At 43.7% G+C, this 15,038-nt stretch overlaps 1 protein-coding gene across 1 annotated transcript in view; it reads right to left on the bottom strand.

Moving 5' to 3' along the window:
* TNN (tenascin N) overlaps nt 1–14,682 on the bottom strand; it is a 38,197-nt gene extending 23,515 nt beyond the window's left edge. The window contains exons 1-4 of the mRNA XM_028732068.2: nt 14,266–14,682; nt 13,068–13,439; nt 8,271–8,534; nt 6,682–6,870 (exon numbers count right to left, since the gene is read on the bottom strand). Of these exons, the coding sequence (XP_028587901.2) occupies nt 6,682–6,870; nt 8,271–8,534; nt 13,068–13,439; nt 14,266–14,668 (1,228 nt within the window). The 5' untranslated portion in view covers nt 14,669–14,682. The remainder of the gene's footprint in view (nt 1–6,681; nt 6,871–8,270; nt 8,535–13,067; nt 13,440–14,265) is intronic.
* Between the last annotated feature and the right edge of the window lie 356 nt (nt 14,683–15,038).

The raw sequence follows: 15,038 nt of genomic DNA, 5'->3' as shown, positions 1-15,038 counted from the left end.
TGCTGTTGTAGCATACATAAAGAATGTTCTATCTTTCTTTAGCACCGATTGGCCGACAATGCCCAGGAGAAAGGCCTCTGGTTTCTTAGGGAAAGTGTACCTGAGTACTTTTTTCAGTTCATTATAGATCATTTCCCAGAAGACCTTAATCTTTGGGCACGTCCACCAAAGGTGAAAGAATGTTCCTTCAATTTCTTTACATTTCCAACATTTATTATCGGGCAAGTGATAAATTTTTGCAAGCTTGACTGGGGTCATGTACCACCTGTATATCATTTTCATAATATTCTCTCTTAAAGCATTACACGCCGTAAATTTCATACCTGTGGTCCACAACCTTTCCCAGTCAGCAAACAAAATGTTATGACCAATGTCCTGTGCCCATTTAATCATTGCAGACTTAACCACTTCATCTTGTGTATTCCATTCCAACAACAAGCTATACATTCTTGACAGATTCTTAGTACTGGATTCTAACAGTTCAGTCTCTAGTTTTGATTTTTCCACCTGGAAACCAATTTTTCTGTCTGTTTTAAACACTTCCATTATTTGATGATAATGAAGCCAATCTCTCACTTTCCCTTTTAGTTTATCAAAACTTTGGAGTTTCCATCTGTCCCCCTCTTGTTCCAGAATTTCTCCATATCTTGGCCATTTGGCCTCCATATTAAATTTTTTAATGGCCTTTGCCTCCATTGGTGACAACCACCTTGGAGTTTTACTTTCCAGCAAATCTTTATATCTAGTCCAGACATTATATAGTGCTTTCCTGACAATGTGGTTTTTGAACCCTTTATGAGCTTTGACCTTGTCGTACCAAAGATAAGCATGCCATCCATACATATTGTTATACCCTTCCAAGTCCAAAATGTCAATGTTCTCAAGAAGCATCCATTCTTTCAGCCAGCAAAACGCTGCTGATTCATAGTAAAGTTTTAAGTCCGGCAGGGCAAACCCCCCTCTGTCTTTCGCATCAGTTAATATCTTGTATTTTATTCTGGGCTTTTTGCCCTGCCAGACAAATTTAGATATATCTTTCTGCCACTTCTTGAAACAATCCATCTTGTCCAATATTTGCAAAGTTTGAAACAAAAACAACATTCTAGGCAACACATTCATCTTAATAACTGCTATTCGACCCAGCAAGGAAAGCTTCATATTTGACCAAATTTCTAAATCTTTTTTGACTTCCCTCCAACATTTCTCATAATTATCTTTAAATAGGTTCAAATTTTTTGAAGTCATATTAACACCCAGATATTTCACTTTCTTAACCACAGTTAACCCTGTCTCATTCTGAAACCTTTCTTTTTCCACTGATGTTAGGTTTTTCCCCAATACTTTCGTTTTTGATTTATTCAGCTTAAATCCTGCAACCTGACCAAAATCTTGAATTAACTCTAAAACTCTTTTTGTACTAGATTCAGGCTCTTGCAAAGTAAGTACCAGGTCATCTGCAAATGCTTTCAGCTTATAATGTTTCGCTCCGACCTGTACACCCTTAACCAACTGGTCCTTCCTAATCATGTTCAACAGCACCTCCAGGACCGATATAAAAAGCAATGGAGAGATTGGGCACCCCTGACGTGTCCCTTTTTCTATCTTTAGTTCATCTGTAACCACATTATTTACAATAAGTTTTGCTTTTTGTTCAGAATATATCGCACCTATACCATTTTCAAACCCTTGGCCTACCCCCATCCCCCGAAGGTTCTTCATCATAAAATCCCAAGATATATTGTCAAAGGCTTTCTCGGCATCCACAAATATCAGGACTGCTTTAGTATTAATGTTCACTTCTAACATTTCCAAGATATCTACAATGTTCCTTACATTGTCTGATAGATGTCTTTTCGGTAGAAAGCCCGCCTGATCTCTATGAATCTCCTCCATCAAGACTGTTTTCAACCTTTTTGCTAAAATGTCAGCAAAAATTTTGTAATCCACATTTAGTAAGGAAATAGGTCGGTAGTTTTTAAGTTGAGTCTTCTCCATCTCTGTCTTCGGTATAAGTGTGATGTATGCCTCTTTCCACGTGTCGGGTGCCTTTTTTCCCTCCAAAATCTCATTGCATACTTCCAGCAAAGGCTGTAATAACCCCTCCTTCAAAGTCTTATAATATCTGGAAGTAAGTCCGTCCGGTCCTGGAGATTTACCCAATGTCATATTTTGAATGGCACCTTCTATTTCTTGTTCTGTTATTCTCTGATTCAAAATTTCTTTCTTTTCCTGTGAAATCTTTCTCAATCCATTTTTTTCCAAAAACGATTCTATTTCTGCGTCCCTCTGAGGACCTTGTTTATACAATTGACTGAAGTATCTCTGGAAACAGTCTCTTATTTCTGTTGGTTTATAAATATTCCTTCCTTCCACTTCTAGATGTGTAACCGTATTTAATTTTTGTCTCTTCTTTATTTGCCAAGCCAGCAATTTCCCACATTTATCAGCTGATTCGAAAGTCTTTTGTCTCATTTGCTTAATTTTCCATTCTATTTCTTGATTTGTGAGCTCCATATATTGTGTCTGATATAATTTGATTTCTTTTAGTATATCCTGTGATTTTGGTTTTAATCTTAATTTCTTCTCTCCTTCTCTTATTTTTTCCAAAATTCTTTCTTTCTTCTCATTCTGGCTTTTCTTTTTGATTACATTCTGTTGTATCAAAAATCCTCTCATAACTGCCTTACTTGCGTCCCAGATTATTCTTTTCTCTACATTGGTCCTCATGTTAATTTCAAAATAGTCTTTCAAAGTTTTCATAGCCTTCTTGCAGAATTCCTCATCCCTAAACAAGGTGTCATTCATCCTCCATCTGAAGGTACCAGTTGTTGTTAAGTTCATTTCCATCCTTATCGCATTATGGTCGGAGCAGGTTTTTGGGCAGATTTCCACTTTTTTTATCTTTGGCGCCATTCCTCTAGTTATCCAGATTTGGTCAATTCGAGTCCATGTCATTTTAGCTTCAGAAAAGAAGGTTCCCTCTCTTTCAAGTGGGTGCTTTATCCTCCAAATATCCACTAAGTCCATATTGTCAGTCATTTCGAAAAAGATTTTTGGTAGTCTTCCCTCTTTGGTAATTATCTGTCTTTGGGATTTGTCCATATTGGTAGATACAACTCCATTCATGTCTCCCATCAAAATTAAATTTATGTCCATAAAGTCCATCAAAGCTTCATGAAGTTTCTTGTAGAATTCCACTTTCCCCTCATTTGGTGCATAGATTCCCACAATCAGAAATTTTTCTCCTTGAACTTGAATTTCAACTGCTAGATATCTTCCGTGATCATCTTTAAAAATTAATTTTGGTTGCCATTTTTCCTTTACATAGATCACCACTCCTCTTTTCTTTACCTTGTCTGAAGAAATAAATTCTTGGCCCAATCTTTTATTTGTGAGTAATTTTCTATGTGACCTCGTCACATGTGTCTCCTGTAAACATATCAAGTCCAATTGTTCTTTTTTCAAAATATGAAATACGTTTTTTCTTTTTCGGGGGATGTTTAGACCGTTACAATTCCAGCTTAACAATCGCAAAGCCATGATGGGATTATTTCTCTTTTCCTCCTACTGCTCCGAGTTGCTCTTCTTCTTCTGTTGGTGGTGTCCCTCTCCACGGTAGCTTGTCTTTATCCAAGGTTCCTCCTCCTGAAAAGTCTTGTCCTGATTCCGCCCCTTTGTAGAGATCCTCTTCGTGTTGCTCTAGAAACTTATCTTTCTCTTCCACAGTTTTTATTTTCCTTTTCTTCCCTTTGTACTTGAAGGAAAGGCCTTGAGGGTATTCCCACCTGAAGGGCACGCTGTTCTTCTTCAGTAATATCACTAAATCTTTGTACTGACTTCTTGCGTCCAGAATATGTTTAGGGATATCTTTAAAGATTTCCACAAAAGAATCTTCAATTCGCAGAGTTCTTTGGTAGTGCAGGTTCAAAATTTTATCTCTCTCTTCTTTAGATCTTAGTGTTACCAAACAGTCTCTTACCTTGTTCTTTCTCTGTCTTGCACCCAATCTAAATGCACTCTCTATCTTGAATTCTTCTTGTTCCAGTTCCTGTTTCCAGAAATGGGAGAACTCTTTTGTTAAAAAGTCCACTAAATTATCTCCTTCGCTCTCAGGTATTGCCCGGATCCTAAGATTCCTCTCCTTCCTTTGCATTTCAATCATGGACAATGCCAAATCATGTTCTCCCAATTTCCTGAAGACTGGGGAAAATTTTTCGTCAGTAGCCGTTGCAATTTCTTTCGCCTCTTCAGCAATCTTTCGAGTGGTGGATGCTTCCTCAAGTAGTTTCCCAATTGATTCTGTATTAGTGTTAACTTTATTTCCCAAGTCAATTATACTTTTAGTATTTAAGTCAATTTTCCCTGATATCTCAGCAACAGTCTTATTTGTTTCAGCAACTTGTTTACTTGTTTCCGCTCCTTGCTTTTTTAGCTGATCCAAAGAATCATTGATTTTACCCAATGCTTTCGAAAGTGCCTCCTCAGACATGACTTTTGTCTTTTCCTGTGGGTTTGCACTTGCTCCAGATGGACCAGATGCAGAGGCCCTTCTTTTCATAAATGTGTCTATTTTATATTGTTTGCCAGATCTCAAAGTTTTCTCCTGTGGCTCTCCTTTGTTTTGATCATTTGCCATACCACTATCTTGCAGCCAAGGTCATTCCCACAGTCTAAATTCTTTTTCCCAGTAATTCAGCAGACTAAACTTCACTTGTTGCTGAAACCAACCAATTCTCCTCCAGGGGGCGAAAATATCTGTTACTGTCTATAAGATTCTAAAATGGAGGATGTTCTTGTAAATATAAAAGTCCCACAAGCTCCCAAGTCTTGCAAAGGTCCACAATGTTAATTTCACAAGTTTAAAACGCAATCCAGTAAGTCCTTTCAATTCCAAGGAAAGTGTATCTTCATACTTAAAGTGTAACTCTCAATTTGAAACACCTCATTACTTTGTTGCAACAGTCCACAGCCGGCTTCCTTTCTCCGGCAGTCCGTTCCAGAGTCAAGATACAGCGTTATATTGTCAATAGCTTTAAAAAACAGGCAGGATTCAAAGTCAATGTCTTTCTTTCCCCCCACTCCTGCCCACGGGGGGAAGGTCTCAGTCTCTTACACGATGGATCTCTTATTCCCAAAAAAGAGCTTCAAAGTTAAAGCTTACCAGTCCTCTGCTTTGATCTTACTGCAGAACGGGAAGGCAGACTTCCTTTTAATGCTTTCCCGTCTCAGTGTCCGAATTCAATTATTTAATTAAGTATTCCAATTATATTGCTCTTCTCCTACTCACGAGTAGTAGTTTCTTTTGGTTCCCAATTAAAGGAAGAAGTCAGCGCTCTCCGTCCATGGCGACGCGGCTTCACTTCGCAGGCTGGGTACGAGCGACTCTCAGCACCGCGCCGCACACCCGCTGCCGTTCCGGAGCCTTTAAAAAGGCTCTTTCACAGCTTCGGGGGGGCGCAAAGGTGCCCACCGAGTCTCCGGTTCACAGGCTTCGTGCCTGTAATTTTTAAGGGTCCCCGCTGTGCCGTAGCTGCGGGACCCGAACCCGCGAAGCAGATCTCCCTCAGGAGCACCAAGGGAAATCCGCCATTAGACGATGGCGCTAACCGGAAGTCTCCCCCACATTTAAACTCTTCCCTGGTCTCCTGCTGGCCCTAGTAGGACCAACTTTGCCAGTTAGCCCTGGTGATCATTTGATGTGTACTAACTGGGTTTTTTTTCCTTAAAGTGACCCCTGAATTTTTGAATTTTATTGACGTTGATGCTGCATTTATGTTGTATTTTATGCTGTTTTTAAGTCGTATTTTAATCAATGCTTTATATTTGCTGATAGCTGCCCTGAGCCCGGTTTTTAAACCAGGAAGGGCAGGGTATAAATAAAAAATTATTATTATTATTATTATTATTATTATTATTATTATTATTTGGACATAAATCAGAACTCTGTAAAAATTGCTTAGAGACCATGTTCGATACAGATGCCTAGACCTATATAAGCATATTTTTATTTTATTTTATGCCAGGGGCAGGTAACCTATGGCCCTTCATGTGTTGCTGAGAAGAAGATGATTTTGGATTTGATATCCCGCTTTATCACTACTCTAACATTTTCCTTTCCCTTCCTCCCCCACACCAAACACTCTGTGAGGTGAGTGGGGCTGAGAGACTTCAGAGAAGTGTGACTGGCCCAAGGTCACCCAGCAGCTGCATGTGGAGGAGCGGAGACACGAACCTGGTTCACCAGATTACAAGTCCACTGCTCTTAACCACTACACCACACTGGCTCTGAGCTACAGCTTCCATCACCCCTGACCTCTGGCCAGGCTGGCTGGATCTGGGGAGAGTTGGAGTCCAACAACATCTAGAGACCCCTATTCCCCTTATAGAGCTGCACTTCTCAGAATGGTTTAACACCGAATCCCTCTTCCCAAGGAACTCTGGGAAATGTAGCTCTCTGAGGGGAATAGGGGTCTCTCTTAACAAAATTACAATTCCCTTGATTCTTGCAGGGAAGCTGTGACTGGTTGGTGGTATGGTAGTGCTTTCAAAGTATAGTGCAGATGGGGCCTAAATAAATAACCAAATGTCAGTTCTCTTTCCAGTTAACAGTGAGAAAAATCAACAGATCTTCTCCATTGACCTCATTCCTGATCGTAAGAAACTTACCACATCACCACTTACCTGTGATGACATATCTGCTCTTGGCATCACTGCTTTTAGGGACCAGCACCTCCTTCTCCTCCCCTGGCCGGAGCAAAGAGCTGATCCTCAGCTTGTAATAATCCACCTCTGTTGAAGGATTCTCCCACTCCACTTCCAGGGAATTATCTGTCTCTTCTGTCACCCATATAGCACCAATGGCAGATACCTCTGGAAAAGAGAAAATAATTGAAAGCAAAGCTGAAACAGCACATTATTACAATCAATCCCCTTGCTCGCTAAGGAATAATTATAACAGAACTTTGGATGTAATGCACTTGCTTAGGTGAAAGGCAGATAGTGAAAGGGAGGAATTTGGGCCAGCAGTTTCCCCATTAACTCCTAAGAACACAAGAGCCCTGCTGGATCCAGCTGGATGCCTTTGGGAAGTCCGCAAACAGGACTTGAGTGCCGCAGAACTCTTCCACACTTGGGCTTCCCCTCAGCTGGCATTCAGAGAGATGAATGGCCTTCAGCAGTGAGGTGAAACTGTAGCTGCCGTCTGAATTTCCCTAAACTTTATTTAAAGCCATCTATGGTACAGTGGTGCCCCGCAAGACGAATGCCTCGCAAGGCGGAAAACCCGCTAGACGAAAGGGTTTTCCGTTTTGGAGGTGCTTCGCAAAACGAATTTCCTATGGGCTTGCTTCGCAAGACGAAAATGTCTTGCGAGTTCCTGCAGGGTTTTTTTCCTCCCCCCCCCCTTTTTCCCAAGCCGCTAAGCCGCTTATCAGCTGATCCGCTAAGCCACTAAGCCGCTTAACAGCTGATCCGCTAAGCCGCTAAGCCGCTTATCAGCTGATCCGCTAAGCCGCTTAACAGCTGATCGCTAAGCCGCTTATCAGCTGATCCGCTAAGCCCGCTAAGCCGCTAATAGCGCTAATCCGCTAAGCCGCTAATGGGCTTGCTTCGCAAGACGAAAAAACCGCAAGACGAAGAGAATCGCGGAACAGATTCTTTTCGTCTTGCGAGGCACCACTGTATTTGCTGCTATGTCTTGTGGTAGCAGATTCCATTATGCACTGTGTGACTATGTACTTTCTTTGGACTGTCATGAATCTTCCAGCATTCATCTGCATTGGATGTTCCTGGGTTCTTGTATTATGAAAGAGGAAGAAAAACTTCTCACTATCAACTTTCACTGTGTTGTGCATGGTTTTATGCACTTCCGTCATAGTATCAGGTCAGACATTATACCAAAACTATGGTTTGAGTTTAAACATGCATAACGAGCAAGCCATTGTTTGTTGCTATGGTCTGCTTTAAGTTTTTGTTGGGAGTGGCACTCCAACTCTAGGTGCAATGGTTTTCCAATTTAGACGTCATACCAAATAGTAATGAGCACAAATCATGGTTGGTAAACTGACTTCAAACCATAGTTTTCAGCTGTAGTTTGTCAGCTAATCGCCAATCATAATGTGTAAATTTCAACACCACCTCAAAACCATAGCAATCTTTAAGCAAGGTTGGAGTCATGCCTGAACTGAGTCGGTTTTTCAAAGTTTTCCCTTTGCAATCTGCTGGTGTGAACCAAGCACCACATAATTTAGGACTGGTTTTAGTGTTCTTACCTGTGCTGGCTTGCAGGAGTTCTGGGTCGCTGGCAATCCCCTTCTTTACATTGCGGAGAGTAATAATATACTTTGTGCCAGGAAGAAGACCCAGAATCTCATAGGTGGTTTGATCTTTGGACACTCGCACTTGCTTCACAGAGGCTTCATACCCAACAGGAAAGTAGCTGATGAGATAACCATCCACATCCACCACCTGATCCCAGCCAATGGCCACGGAATCTTCTGTGGTCTTGAGGACTCGTGCATTCTGGGGAGCAAGCACTGGAGGGGGAGACGAGGGCATCATCATTCAAAGGGATGAAATAGTGAGTTCAACAAGAGTATATTCCCCAGTGCTGTAGACTGAAACTCTATTACATTCATTAATAGGAACAGTGTGCCAAGTTGACTTTGTGAGTCAGAAGGTGAAATGAAGGTTTGCAGTCTAGTAAAATCTAGCAACTCTTAAGCTGCACTATCAGTTTTTCCACATCCTCATGCAAAAATAGATAAAATGTGGGAGATCAATCATTGGATCTCCCAGTGTTTTCATTTTCTATTAGCAAATTACGGAGGTTATATAGATTTTTCAAAATGCATACACACACAAAGAAGAAAATGCAAGGTAAGCCAGAAGCCAGTGATGTGTGTGTGATCATCCGTGTGCATTACTACATCCCTGTGGTTTAGTTCATGGTGCTATAGGCTGGAGCGTTGACAACACAACCTTAACTTTACATGCTTTTGTATTGCCAGCCCATTTGGTTAAATGTCTTGGCCACCAACTCCATAATTTTGTAAATGGCACCGTAATTTAAAGTCACAATAAAGCAGTAGTCAACGTCATTGCTTTGAAGCTTTTGCAGTATGAAATGCAGAGCTGTGACCACAACTTAAGTTCTGCTGTTATGACTACAGCTGAAGACACTGCCAGTATTTGAAATCTGAGCTAACAGCAAAAAAATCAGTCTTGAAACATCTCTTGGTGGTTGATACTGAAGCAATTACCAACAAATCACACACACAATATGTGTATATTGTAAACACATTACTGTTCCTGGCTTTCTGCCATTCTCTCATCTCATCAAGCCAAGCCTGGCATTGCAAAAACAGGTAGATGATCAAGATGCTACTTTTAACAGTTTTACAGTCTGGCTACAGCTCCTAGTTTGCACACACAAAATAGTGCCTAAAATGTAATATATTTTCCTTATTCCTGGTGATAAATTAATGGTTATTCTGTGGTATGGAGAATTTCAAATGTTATCTACAATGGCAATAATTTAACACATTTGGCACAAAAAACAATTGCTTAGGTAATGATCATGACATCAAGTAGAATGATAAATAATTTTAATTTGCATTCATGGGTGAGATTTTCCCTTGAAACAAATTGGGTTTCTTATTTCCCCTTTTCATTACTGCCCGTTAAATGTTAGCATTGCCTAAACTTACAAATTCCTCAGTCACTGTTTTCAGTTATAGTCTTCATGCAAAGAGGAGACTTTGCCCATTCCTCAGTTCATGTTACAGGTAGGTTTTACAAGTTTGGACAAGGCATCGCTCCCAACCTTTAAAGGAACGTGCAGAAGCTTTGAATGTAGTGAAGCAAGAAGTGGAGACAATGCAAAGAGCGTTGTTTTCGTAGATGAACAGGATGGAGGAGGAAAGAAGAAAAATAGTTTGGGGCCAAACTTGGATTTGTGTCACTGAATCCTTTTAAAACGGTGGTGAGGAGGGTTTAAAAGGCGGCAGGCAGGGCAGGCTAGCTGAACTACACTGCTTCTGTCCCAAACCTGTTTATTATAGCCACTCTGAGACAGATTGGAACCACATTTGAGTGAAAAATAACCAAAAACGGTTTGTAATGAAAACACGTGAGTTCAGCTCCTCCTCCCCTGCTGCTGCCCAGCCATGCAGCACTTTTAATCACCTTCCTCACATCTCTGCAATTGAGACCCATGGCCATGGTACCTAGTTGTGCTCTCGTGTCTCCTGTCTGAGCCTCCGCTCTTTGTTGCCCAGCACAGAGCAGGTTGTCCTTGGTTGACCCAACTGGTGCAATACTGAGATAAGGACAGGGAGGACAACACCAAAGGTTGGGCGGAGGGGCAGATGATCCAGAGAAAGGGGCCACTGATTTGCATGGTTCTTGTGTCACCTGTGAGGTGGAGGAGAGGTTGGGCACTCCAAGGCAGGAGGAAAGGAGACGGGGGGGAGCTGCAGGGGGCACACAGGTGAAAGAGATGGTCCCAGAGAATCTCCTCTGTCCCCTCACCCACTGTCTCCAAGGACAAGGAGGGAGCAGCAGATGATGCCGTGCAGGAGAAGTCCCTGGTTGCTTGAGGGCACCATGTCAGAAGTGGGGGTTTACGTGGGCTGGAGGAGGCATGGCGCACAGTTTCTCCAACTCCTGGGACCAGAAAAGAAGGAGGTGCTCAGCTAGTTATTTTAGCAGGAGCAGTGCATGTGATTCTTGCACCTTGGGAGCTGATTAAAACTGAGTGCTTTGCCAATAAAGAAATAAACTTCCAATTGTGTGTCTGCCTCCGGGGAGGGGGGCTGGGTTTGCTCAGGACAGACTGCAACCTTAGGCTTGCTACTTAGGCCACTTCTACCAGTTCGGCAATTAGTGCCTAGACCAACAACCTGGGCATCACCAACAACATATCAAATATAGCAGACCGTCCAGTGGGCTCTAAGCTGTGTCCAGTATGATTAAACCAGAAATGATCCAAGTCATAATTCCAATTATTTGGTCTCCACCTACTTCTCAGAACACCAAGGACCTATGGGACTTCAGTTATGTCCTATGTCCTCTGACATATCCATGTCTAATGGTTGGAAACAAGCAACTCATCTCTCAGGCCCCACATTAACAAGAGCCTTGGTTCTTGTCTCTAAGACCAGTGGAGGCTCTTGTGCTAGAGCAATAGGGGCACATATCTGTCAAAGAGGTTAAAGGTAAAGGGACCCCTGACCATTAGGTCCAGTCGCGGACAACTCTGGGGTTGCGGCGCTCATCTCGCTTTATTGGCCGAGGGAGCCGCCATACAGCTTCCAGGTCATGTGGCCAGCATGACTAAACCGCTTCTGGCGAACCAGAGCAGCGCACAGAAACGCCGTTTAGCTTCCCGCAGGAGCGGTACCTATTTATCTACTTGCACTTTGACGTGCTTTCGAACTGCTAGGTTGGCAGAAGCAGGGACCAAGCAACAGGAGCTCACCCAGTCACAGGGATTCGAACCACCAACCTTCTGATCGGCAAATCCTAGGCTCTGTGGTTTAACCCACAGCGCCACCTGCATCCCTCTGTCAAAGAGAATAGCAAGCAAATATATATTCCCCCCTCAACTCTCAAAGCTGCACGCTCTTTCCTGCCCCCCATACATTTTATACGATACTTCCATTTGAATTTAGAGGGGCTCCTGGAGGCATTTCTGTCAATCTCCTGTTCTCTGGCTAATCAGCTCTCTGCATCACCCCAATCGAAAAATATTGCTAAGGCAAAGAGATCCTTGTTGCTTTATTAATTTACTGCTCTTAATGAGGAGTCTTGATTTCTGTGTTTCTGGTTTATCTCTCTCTTCATTCCACACACACCAATCTTACAACAAATATTCCTCATATTAATATGGAATTAATGAAAAGTAATATGCATAACTGGTAAGCAGTCAGCCTAGAACATAATAGGATCTCTACAAAGTGTTGTGCCTAACCAAGGCTGTTCATAATATGTACATTAAAGTTAATTTTTATTAACATAAAAGAAATTAATCCAGCACCAAAACCCAATTCCACACTGTGCACAACATGAATTTTTCATATGAATGTGCAACGTATGCTGTGAACATTTTCCATAGCTTATCCTGAATTGCCAAATCTGGGTTTTGCTTCATTTTGTAAGGAGTGGTGAGTGGGACCCATGATAAAAACGTTGCTGCCCTGTGCAGAGCTTCAGTTCAGGATCCAAGTCTCCCCTTTCCATTTCCCCTCCAATGGTAAACCATCATCCCACTGAACATGCTCAACTATATGCCTGGTTTGGGGGAAAGGGTTCCCCTTACCTGGGGGGGGGGGTGTTTGCTGGGGGGGTTAATGTTTTACATATTTCGTCAAACCTTCAGGTTCCCCCAAGCCTGCTTCATATGCATGGATGGCTATATCAAAACCAGCCCTTGGAGAATGGAATTCACTGTTCCTAATGGATTGTGATGGTGCGCTTCCAATCATCTTCCTATCACGGCATCACAACGCAACAGGGCTTTGCAGATATGGGGTGTCTCGATTCTTAAAGGCTCCCACTAAATCAGGGGTAGACAAGGCTTACCGGGAATGGGCCGGATCACTCCCATAGAGATACTCCATGGGCCGGGCCGGCGCAACGTGATGCTGGGAATCACGTCCGTACATGTCCACGGCACCACAAACCGCTTCTGCGCATGCTCAGACACCGAAAATCGTGCCTGCGCGGAAGCAACTTTCTGTGTCTGGGCATGCGCAAAAGCGATTTCTGGTGCTGCGGACATGCACAGACGCGATTTCTGGCATCTGGGCATGCACAGAAGCTTTTTCCGGAGCCACGGAAGAGAGGCGCCATGCTGCACTGTGCCAGTTTAGCGCAGTGCGTGGGGACTCGCCAAGTGGGCGGCTTGGTTCAGGGGCGGCTTCTGGGCCAGTTAAATGGCATCCGTGGGCCACTTCCAGCCCATGGGCCTTAGGCTGCCAACCCCTGCACTAAATTATATGATAAAAAGTGATCTTCTACCTCTCCCTCCTTATGTGCCTCCATCCAAAAAAGCACGTGTGTCTTACCTTTAGAGCAGTCAAGCCCAATGAAGCCGTCCTCACAGTAACACTCGCCAGTGTCACAATATCCATTCCCACTGCAGTCGTTGGGGCACCTCTTCTCACTGCAGTCCTCACCAATGAACTCCTTGTAGCAGTGACATACGCCATTCACACAGAGCCCATTTCCACTGCAGTTCTCAGGACACAAGAGCCGGCTGCAATCCTCGCCAGCATAGCGTGCATTGCAGATGCATCGGCCACCAACACAGCGCCCGTTACCATTGCAGTTTCCTGGGCAGGTAGGGCGGGAGCAGTCCTGGCCTTCCCAGCCTTCATCACAGTTGCAGGCACAAATCTCTTGGATGAAAACTCCGTGGCCACTGCAGGATGAAACCTCTGCCCAACATGAGAGATAGAACCACAAGAAGCAACAAGGGAGACAAAAGAGCCAAAACTAGACAGACAACGAACACGAAAAGCATCCTAGTAAGAGCACAACCATGGAGTTACCAATTGCTATATGCTGGTGGCGCTGTGGTCTAAACCAGAGAGCCTAGGACTTGTTGATCAGAAGATCACCGGTTCGAATCCCCGCGACGGGGTGAGCTCCCGTTGCTCGGTCCCAGCTCCTGCCAACCTAGCAGTTCGAAAGCACATCAAAGTGCAAGTAGATAAATAAGTACCGCTCTGGCGGGAAGGTAAACGGCGTTTCCGAGCACTGCCCTGGTTCGCCAGAAGCGGCTTAGTCATGCTAGCCACATGACCCGGAAGCTGTGTGCGGACAAACGTCAGCTCCCTCGGCCAGTAAAGCGAGATGAGTGCTGCAACCCCAGAGTCGTCCGCGACTGGACCTAATGGTCAGTGGTCCCTTTACCTTACTTGTGAGGATTTCCCCCTTTATATCAGGGCCTATATTGGGTATAGTACCCTGAAAGAGAAATCCTGTGTATTTGGTACACTTTGAGGGGAGTTAAAAGTGCATGGCAGACGCTATACCATTAAAGCCCACTGTTCCAGTACAAAAACTGTGCCGCAGTAAGCTGAATCCATCCGACACACATAGGAGAGTTCAACAAGTCTTTTGACTTTACTGCTTGCCTGAGGCTGCAAAAACATGGAGTGGGGCGAGATTGTCAACCACCCAAAAGGCCACAAAACATAACTAGTGGGCTGCATTTGACTTAGCCAGTCACAAGTTGTGCTCATCACACGTGGTTCTTACCTTGGGCTCTGCCACAGCACCTCTGAGGAGCACAGATCCCCCTCAGATGTCGCACTTCCAGCTCTATCTTCTCCAGCCTTTCCAACAAAGCCTTGAGCTGGCCTAGGAGTTCACAGTCACCTTTGGGAGCCTGCAGGCGAATGTTGTGCCTGAATATAATATTTTGCTCCTCGCCCTCCTGCATTTCACCAGTCGACAGCAGTGTGTGGCTGTCATCTTGGAGGGGACGTGGGTCTGGATCCACTTTGATCTGAGAGGACTTGGGCACGTCAATCTTGTATGAGTGACTGAAGGAGATCTGACTTTTGCCAGAGCAGTTTTCCGGTTGAGTCGGCAGCTGTGCCAGAGCTCCCTGGAGAGGGCAGTGCAGCAGAACCCCCAGAAGGAAATTCCAAAAGATCATCTTGTTTCTGTTAATACCACGAAATGAGTAAGGCTGATTTGGAAAGAGCAAAAGTAGTGTTACTATGAAAGCAAATACTCCAGGAAAGGTATCATCCAGACAGCCCTTTTCTGGGAATTCATAGTCTGACAGCTGATCTACACATGGAGTAAAGTCATGCAACGTAGCTTTTCCTGGGCAATCCAACCCTGCAGACAGTTGAACTCTCATTGGCACATAGGCTGAAGGCTATCCTAACTAAACCCCTTCCTTGACAAACCATATTACTACATGTGTGGAGCAATTTTTGGGTTGGAGTTTCCAGCTTACCATCTGATGAGATGCATTCAGATGCTTCAGATGGACAACGCTCCAGAAGGACATTGTGGGC

This window comes from Podarcis muralis, chromosome 5 (genome assembly GCF_964188315.1).
Source record: "Podarcis muralis chromosome 5, rPodMur119.hap1.1, whole genome shotgun sequence".
NCBI classification, from domain to species: Eukaryota; Metazoa; Chordata; class Lepidosauria; order Squamata; family Lacertidae; genus Podarcis; species Podarcis muralis.
Note: the sequence above shows the minus strand (reverse complement) of the source record. Positions and strands in the feature narration are given on the sequence as shown.